Genomic DNA, 20,410 nt, shown 5'->3' with positions numbered 1-20,410 from the left:
ATAATACGTAGACTTGGGGAGAGTTGGGAGTCTTCTTGATTAAATGACATCTTACGATTCACTGCTTAACATTAAAAAATAATTCATAGACTTAAAGAATCGGGAGTTTATCCGTTTAAATAAAATACTAAAATAAATAGATCATGAATTTAAATAAAAATTAACATAAAATATAATTAATAATTTTATATCTCAAAAAATTAAAACATACATTTTAATTAATAAGTGATTTTGGGCTAAGCATAGACCTTGATAACTTATGTCTTGAGTTAAGGCTGTGTGTATGTGTATATGTATATGTATATATATATATACATATATATATATATACACACACATAAGAGGGTTCATTTGACTATGATTTCGTTTTTGTTTACAAAAATGTTAAAAATGAAATTACAGTCAAATAAGTCATAAATGTGTTAATATTTTGATGTGTTAGAAATAAATATTTTTCACAACACTCTTATTTTTCAAATAAAATATTTTATGAACGTTTAAATTTGACAGTTGTAATGACACTTTATATTAATAGTTAGATATTTATTAATAATTCTTTACTAATTAGTGATTATTTATGATGCAATGAATAATTATCAATGAGTATTTGACTATCAATGTATAGTGTCATTATAAGTGTTATAAAGTCATAAGATTATGTATAGAGCTGACGTCTATGGAGTGCCGAAAGATTAAGAAAGTTGATGATAGAGGAGCTAGCAACTAAAGTCCTATTGAACCACGATGGTAACTATAACTATTTTAATATAATAAAATTTCTTATCGAATAAGTTCTAACCCATGCAAAATGAACAATCTAAACAATATCTCGACGAGGCTCGATAAAATAGGCATATCTACGAGATGCGAACGCGTAGCATTTTCGTAAATCAAAGTAGTAAGCGTTATGTGCCAACCTCCAAATCTGGTTATAAACATAAATAAGCACAAAGTCCAGGGACTTCCGAGTAATAATATTACAGGGCTAAAAGTCAAATAAGACAAAATTCATGGTTTCGGCTTTCCAAGTCTTAACCGCTAGATTTCCTACCCGGTAAGGATTTATATACGCACTTATTGCATATATATATACCATCTCCACTTCGCCGGCATTTGTGGACTGCTTTGTCCTGCAAGATCTGCTCTCTCAGGTTAGGGTTTCACGCTCCTTCCTTCATCATCACTTTCTGATCCTCTGTTACGCAATGCTTTGTAATTTTCGGAATCTGGATCACTTGTTGAATGGCAGATGACTGGATTTAGTGATCTGAACGGTTGAATTTCTGTTTTTTTGAAACCTATTTCTTATGTGTGTATGTATTTGTGTTCATGCGAGTGATAGTCAACTTTGCTTGTTCCACTCTGCTGAGGTGGAGTGTTAGATCCTTGTTTGTGTGTGTGCTGACGACTTCTTACTCTATGTATTCATTTGCTTTTCTAGGCAAGATGTTGGTGAATGGTTCTGATAATGGTGAAAAATCTTGGAATTCTAGTCGTGAAAAGGTAGGTTTCCTGCTTAGTTATATATTTGACGTAGTTTACATACTCTCTTGTTTTGTTTTTCGTTTCATGTTCCTTCTGAATTTTTGTTTATATCCATAAATTGTTAACTCTATATGTTATAAATTTCTCAGAGAAGAGATTCATGTGTATATATTGTATTTATTTACTTTTCATCAACTCAAGTTATTGAACATGGTACTATAAGTTAATTTTAATTATTAATATGTTGTAGACAAGTTTTACTAAGATAAATTATTTGACAAAATTAGAAATTGAGTATTAAAATTTATTTTATATGCATATCTTTTTCAATTAAAAGATTAATGCTAGACAAAGAGGGATTCTATTTTTAGTTTCAATGAGTTTGTAGGAACTTTCTAAATGAGAAAAGAAATAAGACAAAATATAAGATGTATTTTCTAAAAATGATCAAGATTGAGTTGCTAATTAATTAACAACTTGAAAGGTCTTACATTATATATGTGCCTAATATTTAAAATTAAAAAACACACTGTTTGGAGCTTGGTTTTCTGCTAACAAAGTATGGCGTGCTTAATTGATTCTGCAAAATTGCCAGTAATTAAGTTGTTAAATATTTGCATTTATTGGATATAAAATATTTATTTTAAATAAATATTTCATAAGAATAAACATAATATACTTTCAATTATAAATCTATGTGCTTTTAAATGACTAAAAATATTTAAAATTTAATTGGGACAATTTTAAGGCTGATTGCAGAAAATGTTAGCTTTAAAAAATTTTAAGTGATATTTTATGTGAAAAGATACTGAACCTTTCATTTTCTTTTTTCCCACTTTAGACTCTATTTTTAGTTTTTTCAATAATCTCATCAAATTTTATTATCTGTTTCAATTATGAAATACCGTCCACTCTCTATCCAAATCAATCATTAGCAGTAATTTGCTATGATGTGGCAAATATTAAAATCATAAGATATATATTTTTATCTTTTGTCACATAAATTTATAAAAAAATATTTTATACAAATAAAACCTTGACAAAACAAATACAAGCAAAATTTTAACTTGCAATTTTTTGACAGACCAAATTTTATACAACCAAATTTTTTATTATAGCTTTGTACTTAAGACTTTATTTAAAAAAATTTCTCCAAGCATATATTTATTAGAAAAAAATTTCACAATAAATTTTGTATATATTAAAATTTTGTAAAAGAGGACAAGACTTGGTAGCAATGGTAAAGTTGCTCCTTTGCAGGTTTGGAAATGGCCTGTTTACAAAAAGATCAAGGGGAAGATCACATATAAATATGACCCTCTCCCTATCCTTGCAAAATGATGAGTCTTGTACTCTAGGGAAGCACTTTTTTAAAATCTTATGAAATCAAAATTTTAACTATAGTTTTGTATAAAAATTTTATGTAATGTTTGCATAAAAGGAAAATTTGTTTAATATAAAATTTTTAGATAAAGACTTTTTTACTTAGCAAAAGTAAAAAATTTAGTTGTCTAAAATTTATTTTGTCTAAATTTGCTTTAACAAATTTTTTGTATAAAATTTTTTGGTTATATATATATGTGTGTATATAAATTTGCCTACTTCTTTGTATAAAAGTTTTGGTTGTATAATTTTTTTTTTGGGTATGAAATTTGCTTTTTCAAATAATTTTTAATTTTTACTATTTGTCACATCAAATGGTGCCTATAAATTCTCATCTACTGTCTAACCCAAGCATGGATGAAGGAGGAAGATTATGTTAAGTAGCTGACAATGAATGTAAAACTCATCGGATCAAATAAAACAAAAACATAAATTCTTGTTTATTTGCCACATTAGACTAGTTGGCGTAACGTTACAGTACAACTTCTACTAACCCTTTGGGGCTTCTGTGATTTCTGAGGTTCTGTTGACAATTTCCAATGTGCTCCAGAAATGGTGCTTTTCTTCCATATTTTTACTCCTTTTACTTTTCTGTTTTTCCATATTAAGGTGGACCCTGCAGAACCTGCATCTCTGACTTGGCACAGAAGAATAGATAGTGAGGCCAATGTCCCTTCCCTGTTCAGTCTAAGTTTTCTAGAGATGATTCGTATGGTAAGTTTGTAATTTTTTATTAAATCTGTGTGTGGCATTTTGCATGCATTGACATGTTCTCTGCATATTAGCTTTTAGACTGAATGAGTCAATCGTTAAGCTGTATGTATTTATCTGATCATGAAAAGAGTATCTTCAAATTGAAAATATTTAATATTATAAGGAAGTTTGATCTGCTACTTTGGAGGATGCATGGTGCAAATCGAGAAGTTTGTGAAGTATCTTTTAAGCAAGTCTTGCTCAAGCTGCCAAAGAATTATGAGAATGTCTACGGTCTATGGTTATCCATATGTGTGTCAGATCCTGATATGCATTATCTTGATTTGCTGTATTGATTAGAAACCATAAATGTACCAGCTTGTTAACTTCATTCTCTTTTAAACCCGTTGGTACATTGAAATTTAATTTTCTGTTTGTAACTTTGATACAGAATTATGTCACTGAAAGTGAACACAATATTTGCAAACAAATGTTTTCTCTATGCTGGTATTAATCTACACTATAAAATTAGAACTTAAGCCAAACTAAAATGCGGTGCATCTCAACAACATGGGAAGATAAGTGCATTAAACATGTGTACTTCCAAATTTGCTGAAATGCGGACTAGCACTAGTGATATTGTAGTACATGATAGATATGTGAATGTGAGTCTTGAGGCCTACATGGCCACAGATAGCTTTTTGTTATTGATAGCATCTCTTTTTTGCTTTTTATAGGCTCCAATGGGTTACCGGTTATGGCGTCATGTCCGAGCGGAAACAGCAAAAGGAAGGGTATTTTTCTTTCACTAAAAAATTAAAAATTATTTTGATGGTTGTTTAGCTGTGATAAGAGAACTAATCGAATTTGCTTCTCTTATTCTTTTGGCAGGGAGTATTTATAAATCCTTTTCTGCCGCGTGGTGTCACATCATGTCATGGTGTTCCACTAGGTGGTATAGGGTAGGTCAATATTCTGCATTAACAACCAGACCATTTTTAATCAAAAGAATCCACACCAACAGCAAGCATAATTACTCGAGATGCTCTCTTGGAGTTCTTTCTCTGGCTTACTACAAGTACACGATGCTGCTCCATGTCGGAGATTACACTCCATCCCACACAACGCTGACTCTGGTTCTGTCTCAGACAAAACCATCCAACTTATTTCTGCTTAGTTCACCAATCTAACCATATGATTGTGTGGGAAACATGCTTCACAATTAAAATTATTCTTTTATCACAACAAAATTCAATAAATGTTATCACCATAGGAAGATGTAACATCCTGTTCGAATGATAGGAAGGACCGAAACAACTTACCCTGATGAGCCTACGCGAACTTCCCAGGAGAGTCACCCATCCCTGGATTACCCTAGGTTAAACACGCTTAACTTGGGAGTTCTTTGCCAACATTCAGCCCGAAAGGTATCCAGCTAGTGTTGTTTCCTTTCTTACACTATCCTCGATATATACTAACTTCTCTGGGCTCTCGGGGTATTACATTCTCCCCCCCTTAAGTACATGACGTCCTCGTCATGCGACCTTACAACCAGTCCCAGATCTCCCCCTTTGCATGGCCGATGTGGGATTTGCCTAAGGTGCCTACATGCACCCCCCATAGGGGCCTACACACACCCCCCTCGGGACTCAGCCTCCTCGCTAAGGTTTGCCCCATCATCGCTCTCAGAGGCTCGGGGGTCAGTTCTGATATCACCTGTAACATCCCGTTCGAGCGATAGGAAGGACCGAAACAATTTACCCTGATGGGCCTATGCGAACTTCCCAGAGGGGTCACCATCCCTAGATTACCCCAGGTTAAGCACGCTTAACTTGAGAGTTCTTTGCCAACATTCAGCCCAAAAGGTATCCAGCTAGTGATGTTTCATTTCTTACACTATTCTCGATATATACTAATTTCTTTGGGCTTTCGAGGTATTACAGAAGATATTAGTGAGTAATAGTTCACCAGAAATTTCATAAAATTGTTTCCTATTTCAAAATGGTGAACGCTACTGTGTCTTTTTGACACAAGATGACCTTCTTGGGATGCAATAGTTCATCTCGACGTCCACAGATTGCGCTATCAGATAATGTGACAGCAGATTCTGCACAAAATCTATGACTGCTTAATCAAGTAATTTTATAATGGAAATTTCCAAAACTCATTATAGGACCATAACTTACAAATTTCACACCTATCCTAGTGTTTGTTTCTTCTTGTTGCTTAACCAAAAAATAAAGATAGAAGTCATCTTGGTTGTTGAGAAAAAAATATTCTCAGTGCAGGAAGCATTGAAAGAAACTACAAAGGTGAATTCCAGCGCTGGCAACTATTCCCTGGAAAATGTGAAGATAAACCAGTTTTAGCAAATCAATTCTCCGTATGTTGATGCTTTTCTTGTAAAGGCTTTTATCATGCTATCTTCATTTTATTCAATTATACAGCATGTTTATTTATTTCCTTCTATCAATTGTTGGCACTTCGTTGTCTACCTCCTTTCTTTTGTAATACTTTATGGGTCCTTCACTGCTACCTTTCAAAATTTTTCCTTCAGGACTTCTAAATCTTTTGTTTTAAAGGATATGACGCTTTTATTCTGATGGTATGATTACAAAAATGAAGTCATGTAATACAAGAAAGCGAATGAACATCACCCCGATTCTTCCTTTCATCTTTTTTCTTTTCTCTTCCCTTCTTTCGTAATATGCTGTTGATAGTTTTTAATAACATTTGGATCATTAGTAACTTTGATGCTTACATGATCCTTGAAAAGGTAATGCAGAAGGCTATATTTTTGTTTCTTTCTTCAATAGATTACTTCTGCTTTTAAGGTATGCATACCCTTGAATGGTGGGAATCTTGAGTAGTGGGTTGCTCTTTAAGAATGAGAAGAAATATAGAAAGTCTCTGAATAATCAAGAAAGCAACATAGTCCATTATTGACGTTTGGCTTATGCTTATAGAGAGGAAAATGGATTGAATTTTGGAAACAGATTCATGTAGCCAGTACTATGTAATTGGAGATGATGAATTTCTGAATGTATTCATTAGCAAGTTCCAGCTCGAACTCTGAATCTTTTACTTTTATTTTTATTTTTACATTTTTGGATCTTTTGAGATTGCTTAATACTATGTCAGATCTATTAGTATTATATTCCCTTTAGAAAGCTTGTACCATAATTGCCTACAGGTCATTCCGCTATAAGTATTATTAGTCTCTTGATCTGTCTGTGAATCTTCTCATGCAGGTTTTCATTTCACGCTCCAATGGGGAAAAAACTTCTACTGTACTCTCCCCAGGGTGCCCAGAATTGTCAAAGTAACTATAGCATTGCCTCCTTAGTACACAAGTAGAGTTTGATTTCTTCTTTGTAGCATGTTTTTGTATAGGGATTTTGCTTTTTGATTGGCAAGTGGAACCTCCGGTATCCTTGTTACCTTTAATTGTACTTGAAAGCTTTTATGTCATAGAAGCAAAGACAGCTCACAAAAAAGTTATTCGGATGAACAGAGAAAGCTCGGCGTTTGGGATTGGGTCTTGGGACTGGAACCTGAAGGGGCATGGCTCTACATATCATGCATTGTATCCTAGAGCTTGGACAGTATATGATGGTAATCTGTACTCTGAACTGGTTTTCTATTAGTTTATTCACCTTCAAATTTTAATATTGATAATTTGATTCTTACATTGATACCCTTTTCAAGGTGAACCCGAACCATTGTTTAGGATAGTTTGTCGTCAGATTTCTCCCTTTCTTCCCCACAATTACAAGGAGAGCAGCTTCCCTGTGGCAGTGTTTACTTTCACGGTAGGAAAGTGTTTTACTGAAATTTGCTGATTTAAATGTGATCTTCTGCCTGTAGCCTTGATATAAAAAGATTACTTTTATTATCTTCAGCTATTTAATTTGGGAAAGACTGCTGCAGATGTGACCCTTCTCTTCACATGGGCAGTAAGTTGCCTTTGTATTTTAGTTCTGTTTTGTATCTATTTGAGATAATTTCTCTTTTTCTACTTAAATGACGTTGTCATGTCCTTGAAGTTTTTAGGTTTATCCATCTTAGTCATGAAAGCTAATAAAAACTGTTCTTGTTTTTGTGCATTCAGAATTCTGTTGGTGGGGATTCTGGATTTTCTGGTCATCACTACAATTCAAAGATGAGGTATGATCAAACTTATGAATCATGATCAGAGATTTGGTGAATGGCTTTGGAAGATTGTATGTATTAGAATACGTTTGTAGTCTAATAATGTAAATTATCATTCTAGGATGAATGATGGTGTTCGTGGCGTGCTCCTACATCACATGCAAGTTCCCACTTATTCTATGTCTTTCTGTCTTTTTTTAATTTTTTTTATTTCTGACTTGTTAAATGTATATGATTTTAACACCCATATATGGTGACACAGAACAGCAAATGGACTATCTCCTACAACTTTTGCAATTGCAGCAGAAGAGACAAAGGGTGTTTGTGTTTCAGAGTGCCCTTGCTTTGTTATAGCTGGAAACTCCCTGGGTATAACTGCAAAAGACATGTGGCATGAAATTAAAGAGGTTGGCCGACCTATATCATTATACCTGTTAGGAAAATTGGGTTAAATATTTAATCTGCTAGCCTGCCTACATAATTTTTAAGGAACTGATACTCTATTTCTTTTTATGGGTTCTCATCTTTTGATATTTGAATAATTGTGCTCGTGTTAGATTTATGAAATTGAGTTGGTTATAAAATCAGGATATTACTATCAAAGTTGGTGGTCTCTTAAGTAACACAAGCATATTTCTTTTGCATCTTATGTCCACTTATTACCCAACAGCATACCAAGTCTTATTCCCATTAGGAGTCATTGGCTACTCGGATTCTAGTTATTTCTATCTATGATCATATCTTTTGCAAGTCCATTGTAACCCATGCCAACCTAAGAGTTTTCCGCCAAGTTTTCCATGGTCTTTCCTTTACCTCATGTCCTACCAACTTCTTCCATTCTGTCTACTCTCCTTAGTAGGGCATATGCTCTCCTTTGCTGCTACTTATTACTCAAAAAGAGGTATTTCATCCGGAGACTCAGTTCAAGCTTCTTTTATTTTATTTTCAGGCTTGTAATTTCTTAGCCCAAGCCTCTGATGATTTTAAATCTTTATCCCTTTCTTACCATCTTTTCTTGCCTGAGATAATACATGAAATTCCAGTGGATAATTCAAAATTGCGATAAAAAGATGTGAAGATTGGAAGCTTGATCTAGAAAGAATGTGGGCATGTATGATTTGTTGATTGGACAGAGGTTTATACAACCTTCTTTTGCTTGTTCATTATTGCAGCAACAAGATGATATGGTTTTTCCTCATTTGTTGGGTTTTAGCTAAGATGAACTAATGGTTAGGCTGGATTCCATGTCAGGTTGCTGGTCATTATCATCTTGGGGATGTTAATCCTTTTCAATTTCTAACTGGCAGCAAAATGGATCTGGATTTCATATTCCTCTCTTCTTTGCATTTTGTTTCCTTGCACATAATGGTGAATTAATGGAGTATGGTCACGGAAGGAATTTTCATAGGAATTAAGCTCTGTTAAATGTGTTTGTCTAGATTTTGAAAAATATACTGGATTAGATGTTCTTGTGATGCTCGAGTGTGGGAATGATTTATCTTTCCATTTATTCTGGCAAGATATCGTAGCTCACTCTGATTACTTCTGGAATTGAGTTCAATGTACAGGCAGGTTGTAGAGTTTATTAATTTACAGTTATAATTAAACTGAATTTTCACATCAATCAAAAGTCTCTCTCTCTCTCTCTCTTCTGAATTTGAGAGTTATCCTTACATGTTGGCCACTTTTTTTTATTTATTTATTTTTGTAATCCTTTTTTCTGTCTCTAATTTTTTGCCATATACTATTAGCATGGATCCTTTGGTTTCCTAAACTCAGCGGAAACATCGATGCCTTCAGAACCGGGATCTTCTATTGGAGCCGCTGTTGCTGCTTCTGTTACAGTTCCATCAGATTCAGTACGTAGTGTTACATTTTCTTTAGCATGGGACTGCCCTGATGTAAAATTCATGAGTAAAAAAGCTTATCACAGGTGTGTGGCTGAAAACCTTTAGTTTTACTGATTAAAGCATTATGGTTTGCTAAGAAGAACTTTTGTAACCAGGCGTTACACCAAATTTTATGGTACTCATGGCAATGCTGCAGCAAATATTGCACGTGATGCCATTCTTGGTAAAGTTTGCTTGTAGTCTCTCTAATAAACGGTTGAAATTAGGACTCTGATTTTGGATTGAGTTTTGGTGTTTAGCATACTGGGAGTTGATTTTGGACCTTGCAAGATGCTTGGTATCTTTCCTGTGATATTAATCCATTTATGTTGTTTGACTTTATCAATCAGAATTGCATTTTTAGCAATTAGTTGGTTCAAAGACCTTATTTTTGTTACTTTGCTTTAAAACATAGACCACAACATTTGGGAATCTCAGATAGAAGCATGGCAAAGACCTATTCTTGAAGACACTAGACTCCCTGAATGGTAAGGTTTGAGATGTCATTTTCTGATTGCACTTGTCATATTTTAAGCTTCTGGTGATTCTTTGCAGGTATAAGGTCACTCTTTTCAATGAGCTCTACTATCTTAATTCAGGAGGAACAGTTTGGACAGGTATTTTTTAAACATAAGCCTACAGTTCTCAATGAGTCTGAAGTGGTGAATCTAAAATTTGTCCTTTTATCCTATTCCAGACGGATCACTGCCAGTCCATTGTGTAGCAAGCTTTGGAGACAGAAGGTTTTCCCTTGATTTGAACAGATCAAAAGTTAAGAATGCTACTAGCACACCTCATCAACATGACACTGCTTCAGAAATTCTTGTGACGATGAATTCAATTCTTCAGGAGATAAACAACCCAGCAACACTTAATTCTTCATTTGGGTATAGTCTCCTTCAGGAAGGAGAGGAGAACATTGGACAATTCCTGTATCTTGAGGGTATTGAGTATCCAATGTGGAACACATATGATGTTCACTTTTATGCATCCTTTGCATTAATCATGCTATTCCCAAAGCTTGAACTTAGCATCCAGAGAGACTTTGCAGCTGCTGTAACGAGGCATGATCCCAGTAAGATAAGGCTTCTACACGATGGAAAATGGGTCCCCAGAAAGGTTCTTGGTGCTGTTCCTCATGATCTGGGAATGTTCGACCCATGGTTTGAAGTAAATACATATTGTCTTTATAACACTAATAGGTGGAAAGATTTGAATTCAAAATTCGTACTGCAAGTTTACAGGGATGTGGTTGCCACAGGGAATAAGAAGTTTGCAGAAGCTGTTTGGCCGTCAGTTTATATTGCAATGGCTTTCATGGACCAGTTTGATAAGGATGGGGATGGGATGATAGAAAATGAAGGTTTCCCTGATCAGACCTATGATACATGGGCTGCCTCTGGGGTGAGTGCATATTGTGGTGGGCTGTGGGTAGCAGCCTTGCAGGCTGCTTCAGCCATGGCTCAAGAAGTTGGTGACAGGGATGCAGAAGATTACTTTTGGTTCAAGTTTCAGAAGGCAAAAGTAGTGTATGAGAAATTGTGGAATGGTTCTTACTTCAACTATGATGATAGCAGCGGGAGCGCAAGTTCATCTATTCAAGCAGATCAGTTGGCTGGACAATGGTCTGCTGCTGACCAATTATTGATTTTTTTCGTATCAAATAATTCAGCTGAACTTTGATTTGAAAGTAAATGCACTTTTCTTATGTCCTTTCCATTGGGTGGGACGTGGGAATGCTTCAGTGGATTTCAGACAAATGGTTTTTATTGTAACTTTTGCTTTTGGAAGCAGTAGAAAAAAATGCTAATTAAGGATCCCTGATGTACCCACCTTTCATCATCAATGAGTTACTCCTCAGGATAGGCTTGATTTGCCTCTCTTTTAAAACCTGCAGATAAAATTTGAGTTTTTTTGGCCTGTGGAGAGAGGAAGAGAGAGATTTGGGGCATCTTCTGCTTTCCAAATGGATTTATATTGCAGCAACATCTTTAGTCAAGATTTGGAATGAAAATACTGTTAATAGATACTTATAAAGTTCTTTGTAGGTATGCTCGAGCATGCGGTCTTTCCCCAATTGTTGATGAAGACAAAGCAAGAAGTGCCCTTGAGAAAGTTTATAATTTCAATGTGTTAAAAGTGAAGGATGGGAAGCGAGGGGCTGCAAATGGCATGCTACCGAGTGGAGAAGTTGACATTTCATCGATGCAGGCAAGAGAAATATGGCCTGGAGTTACTTATGCTGTTGCTGCTGCTATGATTCATGAAGACATGGTTGACATGGCATTTCGAACTGCAGAAGGAGTTCACGAGGCTGCTTGGTCCGAAGGAGGACTTGGGTGAGTATGGCCTGTTCTTACCTTTTCTTGATAGAAATGACTTGGTGGATGAACAGGGACAATCTTGTCTTATTGAATTATTTTTCCTAGAAATGACTTGCTCCTGTTTTCTGCATTTATGACCAATACACAAAGCTATTCACCTCCCTGAAATTGTATGGGTATCTTTTTCCCCCTAATGCTAGCGCACCAAATTCTTCTTGTTCTTTTCACAGGTATGCTTTTCAAACTCCAGAGGCTTGGAACATGGATGATCAGTACAGATCTCTGGGATACATGCGCCCCTTGGCCATATGGGCAATGCAGTGGGCATTATCACATCCAAGAAATTTGAAGCATGAGATAAAGCCAGAGGAGAAGGATGATTCCTTGCAGAAGCACCATACAGGGTTCGTGAGAATTGCACACTTCCTTAAGCTGCCAGAAGAGGAAAGCTCTAGAACTCTTTTGCAGGCGATTTATGACTACACATGCAAGAAGATCCTTTTGTAAGAAGAGCTTCTGCAAGAGTATAGAATGTTTAAGGTAGGCCGCTTCTATTGCTGTGCGTACATACATTTGTATGTTTATCTTATATGGTTAAAAATGGTATAGGAAATGGGAGTTTATCATAGTACAGAGAGCGACGATGGTAACATTTTACTGAAAACTTGTGGATGTCAGCCACTGCACTGAACTCTATTCATTGTGATGCTAAAACTCGGGGCAGTGACTCTTTATCTTTGATTCTTGAAATCTAAGCTTATTCCGTAAGTTATTGTCATTGTGTTTTTGCCAATTAGTTTTGATTCTAAATGACATGGTCTGGATCTAGTAAATATGATTTGCATAGATCCCAATATTTAAGATAATTGCAGGGTGTTGAACACCCCTTATTATAGTAATGCTAGTGACTAATTATGCATTAAATTTCAAGTATATGTTAAGACATTTTGAGAAAAAAATTAGACATACAGATGAACTAATTATCTTTTTCATATTATTTTTTTTTTATTTGACTGACCTTCTCCACAAACATTTATCCTCTATATTGTTGAAATTCATGCAAAACATCCTACAAAAATACCATTTTTTCTTATCTGATTGGTTTCTTATTGCCATCATTCATTTATCTCTTATATTCATGTCTTGTGGCATGATTTCATAGGGCTTCATCCATGACCTGTGAATCTTCTTTCTTCTTTCACAAATAACCGTTAGTAACTGAAATGGCCACTTATTAACTACCTCTCCTTTAGAATAACTAAAGTCCCCTTTTTGGCAACTGAAATTATAGAGTGACCCCCATATTTCTTTCCTCTTTTTAGCACCAAAAATCTACCAAGAGAGCATTGAATGCCATGTGGCAATTACCCATTCTTTGAAAGCCTCCATCCAATCAGACTCCCAAAATGCTGGGTGGCCAACCGCTTTCTTTCCCTGCCTCCTTGACCGTTCGTTTGAAACTTTTAGTTTCCAATTTCAACAGATATAAAAAGAAGCCAGACAATCTCATCAACCACTGGTGAAACACAGGTGGTGGTTTTTATATTCTGGGCGGTTTTCCAGCACACGGAAAACCGCTCCTCTTTATTCTCATCATAATTTCTTTGATACTTTTGGCAAGTTGGAGAGAAGGTCTCAATCTTCAATCCCCTGTTTCTCTTATCAACAAGGTTTATTGTTTGTTTTTTTTTTTTATCTTTTCCCCATCTAGCTAACAAGTACCTGGCTTTTTTATTTATTCATGTTTTGCTTCCTCCACATTATATGAACTTTTTAAGGTTCATCTGAAGGAAACTTGAAATCTTTATGCATTTCCAAAGAGAGAAATCTTGGTCACTAAGTTGGGTTTCAGCACCCACCTTAAGGTTGACCAAACTATTTACAGTATCCAACTTACTGATAAGCCATTGAAGGGAAAGACATGGCTAGAAACTGGCAATGCCCTACTCCCCAGTCTGGAGAATGGGTGAAGGGCAAACTTGTGGGATCTGGATCATTTGGCACGGTTCACTTGGCCATGAACAACATCACGGGGGCACTTTTCGTCGTGAAATCTGCATGGTCCAAGGATGGGTTTCAATCTCTTGAGAATGAGGCAAATGTTCTTGAGAGTTTGAACTCTCCACATATTGTAAATTGCACAGGGAGATACTTGTTGAATGGTGCAAATGGTGAGAAGAGACTGAATCTCTTCATGGAGTACATGGCTGGTGGCAGTCTATTAGATGTGGCCGAGAAATTTGGAGGCGTGCTGGACGAGCGAGTGATCAGCCTCTACACTCGACAGATTCTTCTCGGTCTCAAGCATCTTCATGAGAATGGAATTGTGCACTGTGATCTCAAGTGCAAGAATGTGCTCTTAGACTCCTTTGGAAATGTCAAACTGGCAGATTTGGGATGTGCAAAGAGGCTAAGTGACTTGAAGAAGACTAATGGGACATCGAAGCAGCCTTCAAAATCCATTGTTGGGACTCCTCTGTGGACGGCTCCTGAGGTTCTGAGAAACGAAGGGTTGGATTTTGCAGCAGATATTTGGTCTTTGGGCTGCACCGTCATTGAAATGGCCACCGGTAGGCCTCCTTGGGGCGACAACATTTCTAACCCAATGGCTGCGCTTGTGAAGATCGCCTGCAGCGACGAGACACCACATTTTCCAGCCGAGTTCTCGGGAGAGGGATTGGATTTCTTGGCAAAGTGCTTGGAGAGGGACCCCAGAAAGAGGAGCACCACTGCAGAATTGCTGAACCATCCATTTGTTTCGAATATAGGGAAGGGTAAGGGTAGGAGTGTGAGGGAGATGGAGATGGAGACCGAAGGGGCTTGCTCACCGGCAAGTGTCTTAGATGCGGGGATCATCTGTGAGCCAGGCTATGAATCTGATGAATCACTTGAGGTTGAGGAGGGTGAGTTCAATCCTAGAACCTCATCTTCAATCAATTGTTGTGAGGAGAGAAATCAATGTCCATGGGAACATCAGGTGGGATCATTAGAATGTGATTTTTGCTCATCAGAGGAGGATTGGGTTACTGTTAGATCATCTGATTGAAGATTAATTCATGTAAAAAGATTTCAACCAAAGAGATTTTGAAATGTATAGTAGTTCATTAGACACAAATGTTTTACTGTACAGCTAGACCATAGACAGACTAGAGTGAGGCACAAAATGGCTTCTCTTAATTGCTTTTCTTTTCTTGTTCATCAGAATACTTGAAAAACAAGTATGTGGAGAACTAAAGCGCTGCCTCAATCCCCCCCCCCCCCTCATTTTATAACTTCCATTGATCATTATCAATCAATATGGATGGTTTACTATTTCACTTTTCTGACCCTTTTCTTGAATATTAATATTAATTTTAGTTACACGAGATATTATCTATTTCAATCATAGATATATCCGAAATGTTATTTGGATATTCACTTGTAACGCTTCAGTGACACTGGTATATTAATATAAATGTATAACATATCAATACACGAGTATCATATAAAAGTATCACAAGTGAGTATTCAAATAATATTTTTGTACGCACTTAAAGCCTGACTTGCATTGTTTAGTCCTAAAAAAGGTGTTTGGGAAAGGGTGCCCCCTTACTTAAAATTTACAATTCTCTCTTAACTCACATTTGATGTGATATTATTCCTTCATAATTATAAGCAATGTTAGCTAAGTGAATAGTAAAACACATAGAGAAATAAGATTTTAACAGTCCAAAAACTAATTATCATAAGTTAAAAGTAACTAATATATAATTTACTTCCTTAATTAACTTTTGCTCTACTAAAATATGGACTTCTCTTTCACAAATTTACTGGGTATTATTTTGATTCCATGTGTGTGTCAAGTTATTTTTAAGATCAGCCCAATTGCTTAGATATGATTCCTTGAAGTACAAAAAAGCTACAACTATACCATGGTGTCTTGGACCTTCTAGATATAGAGTAGGGTAACACGTAGATTTAAGATAGCATCTAAATCTATTATTAGTTATTTTGTTTTTTTAATTTTAATTGTTTGTCTTTACATTTGTTGTGTACAAGAAAGTGGGTCTAAGTCTAAAATAGGCTCAAGAGAAAGAAATCCAAAAAAGAAGCTCGAGTAGTATTTCCTGAGTACTTTGAGAGACTCTTCTAAGAGTCTTTCACGAATCTAAAAATATGTCAAACTCACCTTCGATATCTCTATTTGAAAATCTAAAATAGATGGTCCGAAAAAAGGTAAATTATTCTTCACCTGTCACCTTTGACCTCTATTAATAAAAGTTGATTCATTTGATCAAGGGAAGAGTAAAACTCTAAACAAATTATAATATTTTTATTTTCCTATACTTTTTCGAAGGCTAATTTAACCATTCGAGGGCTCATATGAAAAATACCTTGCACCCTTAATTATTTCCTCTTTTGCAAGTTTTCCTTAGACTAAAAGCTTGAGGCATATATTATCGTACAGTTATAAATTTATTATTATATTTAAACTTATTATATTTAAACAACATGAAGATTAATTAATTTACTATTTTAATCTTAATTTTATATATTTTTAAAGAATAAAAAAGGGAAACAATCGGTGTAGAGTTTAGTCCCCTCTCTTTTAGATTTATATCTTTATTTTTTATTTCATTTACAATTTTATCATAATATAGAAGTTCTTTTCATTTGAATTATGAAAGAGATATGCACTTAAAGAGAGAAAAAGGGAGTTGAGGAGACTTTGAAGAGCTGACAAGTTGAGGAGATGCCAAAGAAAGAAAGGAATTCGAGAAGATGTTAGAAAATTATTGCGTTAAGATGTATATGTATCAATTGTTAGTTAAATATTTAAATAAGTGATTTTATGTGAGAGATTTTTAAAATTACAAAAAGTTTTTTAAAGGGTTTAAAGCTCTCTGTTTGATGTTGCAAACACTTGCCAGTTGAAATTTAAGAGTAGCTTTGGATCAAAAGGGGGCGTTTTATGCTGGCCTATAGACGAACCCACATCCTGCTTTCCCTCTCAATCCAGTTTACGAACCGTCATTTCTCAGCGGCAAGTTCCCATTCACCACTGTCTTCCCTCCCACGTAGCCTTTCTCTCGGCCAAACCAAGCAAGCCCATGCTCGCCTCATCACCGCCGGCCTCGGCGCCGATACCCAACTCATGGGCCCCCTCATCGCCGCCTTGGCTCACTCCCCGTCCGCCCCATCCGAGTACTGCCACGCCGTCTTTCATTCGATCCAAAACCCCCGTGTTTTCCTGGCCAACAACACGATCCGATGCTTCGCCAAGAGTGAATCGCCTCGTGAATCGGTTGGTCTCTACGCGTTTATGCGGCGAAGTGGGTTGCAGCCCAATAACTATACTTTCACTTTCTTGTTGCAGTCTTGCAGCAACGCACTGGCGTTGGTTGAAGGGATTCAGGTTCACGCTCATGTCGTTAAGATTGGGTTCGGTGAAGATGTTTTTGTTAGGAATGGTTTGGTTCAGTTTTATTGTGCTTGTTGTAAAATTGAGTGCGCGAAGAAGGTGTTCGACGAAAGTCCCCAGTGCCGCGATGTTGTTACTTGGAACGTGATGCTGGGGGGTTATGTGAGGGATGGACAAATTGGACTAGTGGAGAAGTTATTTGGAGAAATGCCTGAGAGAGATGTTATTTCATGGAGTTTAATGATAATGGGTTATGTGCAAAATGGGAAGTTGGAAGAAGGTTTACAGAGTTTTAAGGAGATGAGAGAGAAAGGGCTGGTCCCGAACGAGGCCATTCTGGTAACGGTTCTCTCAGCATCAGCCCAATTGGGTTTACTTGATCAGGGCCGATTAGTTCATTCCGTTATCAGTTCTTGCAATTTCCCATTGAGTGTTCCTATCGGCACAGGTCTTATCGACATGTATGCAAAATGTGGGTGCATTGACCAGGCTAAAGTTGTCTTTAACGCCATGCCTGAAAAAGATGTTTGTTCATGGAACGCTATGATTTGTGGATTGGCTGCGCATGGACTTGGAATGGAAGCGCTTTCCCTCTTTGAAAGGTTCACAAGTGAAGGCTTCTGCCCAGTGAATGTGACTTTCGTTGGAGTCTTGAATGCTTGTAGTAGGACAGGTTTGGTCAGCAAGGGGCAACATTATTTTAAGATGATGAGTGAGAATTATGGTATTGAGCCAGAGATGGAGCATTATGGTTGCATGGTGGACCTCTTGGGCCGTGCTGGATTGGTCCCGGAAGCCATGGATTTGATTGAGAAGATTTCCATTCAACCAGACCCCGTGTTATGGACCACGCTGCTTGGTGCTTGCAAGATTCATGGATTAGTTGAATTGGGTGAACAGATAGGGAATAAACTAATCCAATTGGATCCAACCCATGATGGAAATTATGTACAGTTGGCTGGTATTTATGCCAAAGCAAGGAAATGGGCAGATGTAGTCAGAATTAGAAGATTGATGGTTGACCGAAGAGCTAATAAGGTTGCTGGTTGGAGCTTGATCGAGGCACAGGGCAGACTTCATCGATTTGTTGCAGGGGATAAAGGGCATGAGAGGTATCCAGAGATTTACAAGATGCTTCAAATCATTGGAAAGCGAATAGGAGAGGGTGGTTACATGCCCAATGTTTCACCTGTCATGCACGATATAGAAGAGGAAGAAAAAGAGAATGCAATCAAGGAGCACAGTGAGAGGTTGGCAATTGCTTTTGGTTTTTTGGTCACAGCTTGTGGGGATTGTATTCGAATTGTCAAGAACTTGAGAGTTTGTGGAGACTGCCATGACTTCAGCAAGGCTGTTTCAAAGGTGTTTATGCGGGAGATAATCGTGAGGGATGGGAGCAGATTTCATCATTTTAAGGAGGGCAACTGTTCTTGTCTTGATTATTGGTAGATTTTCTTTCATGCTCCATTCTTGCAAGGGAAAGAATATTCAGGACCAATTCCTATTGTCTCATGTTGTTTTCATGCACATTTGATTTTTCTCTGGTGTGGGTTGAAACTGTCTGGCAACCATAATAAAATAATTATATTGTTTGACAAATAATAATTATATTTATAATATTATATTTAAATCAACAGTACAGAAATATTGAAGTAATACAATATTATATAATAAAAAACAAAAACATAATAGTATATAAAAGAATAATAAAATTAAGATTTGTACAACACACAGTTCTTTTAAAATAGATTTGTTGTCTCATTAAAAATGTTAGAGGTTAATTGACATCTGTTTTTTAGGATATAACAGTTTATAGACTAAAAAATTAACACAAATTTTAGAATTTAACAACGAATTGAAATATTAGTTAAATATTATTAAAATTGAAAGAATATGAGAATTTTATAAAATAAATTAGTTGAAAATTTAAGTTTTAATAAACGTGTAATTAAATTAATTATAGAGCTTTTAAAAATGGGCAACTTATAAGCGGCCAAGCCAAAGTCAAACGCCCCCCAAGTCCTGAATGTTCTTCCCTGAGGCATCCCTTTCATATTTATCCTCAGTACACTGGTGGGAATGTTCACTTTGACCCTGCCCTATGTTGGCTTCATATCGCATGATCATGTACTACTGTTGACTATTGTTGCCAAAGAGAAACAATTTGCATATCTAGAACATTCTGGTTGATGATTATCTTATCAGCAAGTTAAAACATTTTAACACACACTTAAATTGCATCACTTATTATCAACATCAAGTAATTACAATTTCTTGTGTAATATTCAAACTAGGGTTATGTGGGCTTAACACAACAAATTATTTTGAATAATTAATTTTCTTTGTGCAAATTTGTTAACCCGACTGGCATATGAGGGGGGGGGGGGGGGGGGGGGTGTTTCGGGGCAGAAAGAGTCACACCCTCCTTCCATTTTATTCATGTTTGACAAAGGTTTTGTTATCTGACGTAGACAACATAACATTTTTATTTTTTTGTAATTTTTTAAAATTATTATTTCTAAAAAAATGCTATTGATACATTATGAGTTATACATTAAACTACATAATATAATTAAAATACTTAAAATATCCTTTATCCAAGACGATGAATTGAGGCAGCATCAGGCCAGCCTTGAGGGTAGGCAACAAAGGCAATTGCCTTGGACCCCTCCACCAAGGCCAGTCCTAGCCTTGTTGGCATGGGCTCAGGTGGTCTTGTAGGCATGGACCCATCTAAAATTAGTTTGAGGTAATTTTATGTTTAATTAAATTTAAATTAAAAAATTAAACTAATGAAAAGAATATAATAAATTGATTTGATGTAGGTGGCATAGGAAGAAATTTGAAAACCACCATCTCTATTTCTCGGGCTGCCACTGCGAGTGCCACTTATATATATATATATGTAATAAATGAAAATTTTAGCCCAAGAAAGAAGTTTGGGCCGAAAATTTTGAATGTTTTTATAATAAACTATTATTGTGAAAATTTTAAATATTTTTATATAGTAAAATAAATTTATTTATATTTATTATATATAATTTTATTTTTAAACATAAGAGTTCATATAAAATTTCGCTTAG

General features: G+C 35.9%; 3 protein-coding genes across 5 annotated transcripts; all 3 read left to right on the top strand.

Moving 5' to 3' along the window:
* The first annotated feature begins 1,043 nt into the window (after positions 1-1,043).
* LOC127810359 (uncharacterized) lies at positions 1,044-12,694 on the top strand. Of its 3 annotated transcripts, XM_052349793.1 has the most exons (21): positions 1,044-1,151; positions 1,442-1,503; positions 3,478-3,582; positions 4,299-4,355; positions 4,453-4,523; positions 5,845-5,944; positions 6,813-6,883; positions 7,076-7,176; positions 7,270-7,373; positions 7,464-7,517; positions 7,673-7,728; positions 7,835-7,873; positions 7,976-8,120; positions 9,465-9,646; positions 9,719-9,786; positions 10,018-10,090; positions 10,158-10,219; positions 10,300-11,227; positions 11,651-11,941; positions 12,157-12,466; positions 12,536-12,694. In XM_052349793.1, exons 2-20 carry the CDS (start codon positions 1,447-1,449, stop codon positions 12,431-12,433), a joined length of 2,841 nt encoding a protein of 946 aa, XP_052205753.1. In that variant the 5' UTR covers positions 1,044-1,151; positions 1,442-1,446; the 3' UTR covers positions 12,434-12,466; positions 12,536-12,694. The 3 variants fall into 3 exon arrangements, with proteins under 3 accessions (XP_052205753.1, XP_052205752.1, XP_052205754.1); XM_052349792.1 differs by having other exon boundaries at positions 12,157-12,694; XM_052349794.1 differs by lacking the exons at positions 1,044-1,151; positions 1,442-1,503; positions 3,478-3,582; ... (3 more) ...; positions 6,813-6,883; positions 7,076-7,176 and having other exon boundaries at positions 7,335-7,373; positions 7,981-8,120; positions 12,157-12,694.
* A 150-nt stretch (positions 12,695-12,844) lies between these two features.
* LOC127810360 (mitogen-activated protein kinase kinase kinase 17-like) lies at positions 12,845-15,175 on the top strand. The gene has a single exon (XM_052349795.1). The coding sequence runs from the start codon at positions 13,848-13,850 to the stop codon at positions 14,970-14,972; it is 1,125 nt and encodes a 374-aa protein (XP_052205755.1). The 5' UTR covers positions 12,845-13,847; the 3' UTR covers positions 14,973-15,175.
* A 1,661-nt stretch (positions 15,176-16,836) lies between these two features.
* Positions 16,837-18,921, top strand: LOC127809418 (pentatricopeptide repeat-containing protein At3g62890-like). The gene has a single exon (XM_052348179.1). It carries the CDS (start codon positions 16,878-16,880, stop codon positions 18,774-18,776), a length of 1,899 nt encoding a protein of 632 aa, XP_052204139.1. The 5' UTR covers positions 16,837-16,877; the 3' UTR covers positions 18,777-18,921.
* Positions 18,922-20,410: the final 1,489 nt, after the last annotated feature.

Source organism: Diospyros lotus, chromosome 9 (genome assembly GCF_014633365.1).
Source record: "Diospyros lotus cultivar Yz01 chromosome 9, ASM1463336v1, whole genome shotgun sequence".
NCBI classification, from domain to species: Eukaryota; Viridiplantae; Streptophyta; class Magnoliopsida; order Ericales; family Ebenaceae; genus Diospyros; species Diospyros lotus.
The sequence above is the reverse complement of the archived record's forward strand: the minus strand, read 5'-3'. Positions and strand labels throughout refer to the sequence as shown.

What these genes read in the sequence shown, in the direction of transcription:
- LOC127810359 (XM_052349793.1), top strand. Translation starts at nt 1,447, where the DNA reads ATGTTGGTGAATGGTTCTGATAATGGTGAAAAATCTTGGAATTCTAGT. An exon ending in GTTCCACTAGGTGGTATAGG is followed by an intron (nt 4,524 to 5,844) that starts GTAGGTCAATAT and finishes AAATATTCTCAG; the next exon opens with TGCAGGAAGCATTGAAAGAA. An exon ending in TGCACGTGATGCCATTCTTG is followed by an intron (nt 9,787 to 10,017) that starts GTAAAGTTTGCT and finishes TTTAAAACATAG; the next exon opens with ACCACAACATTTGGGAATCT.
- LOC127810360 (XM_052349795.1), top strand. Translation starts at nt 13,848, where the DNA reads ATGGCTAGAAACTGGCAATGCCCTACTCCCCAGTCTGGAGAATGGGTG.
- LOC127809418 (XM_052348179.1), top strand. Translation starts at nt 16,878, where the DNA reads ATGCTGGCCTATAGACGAACCCACATCCTGCTTTCCCTCTCAATCCAG.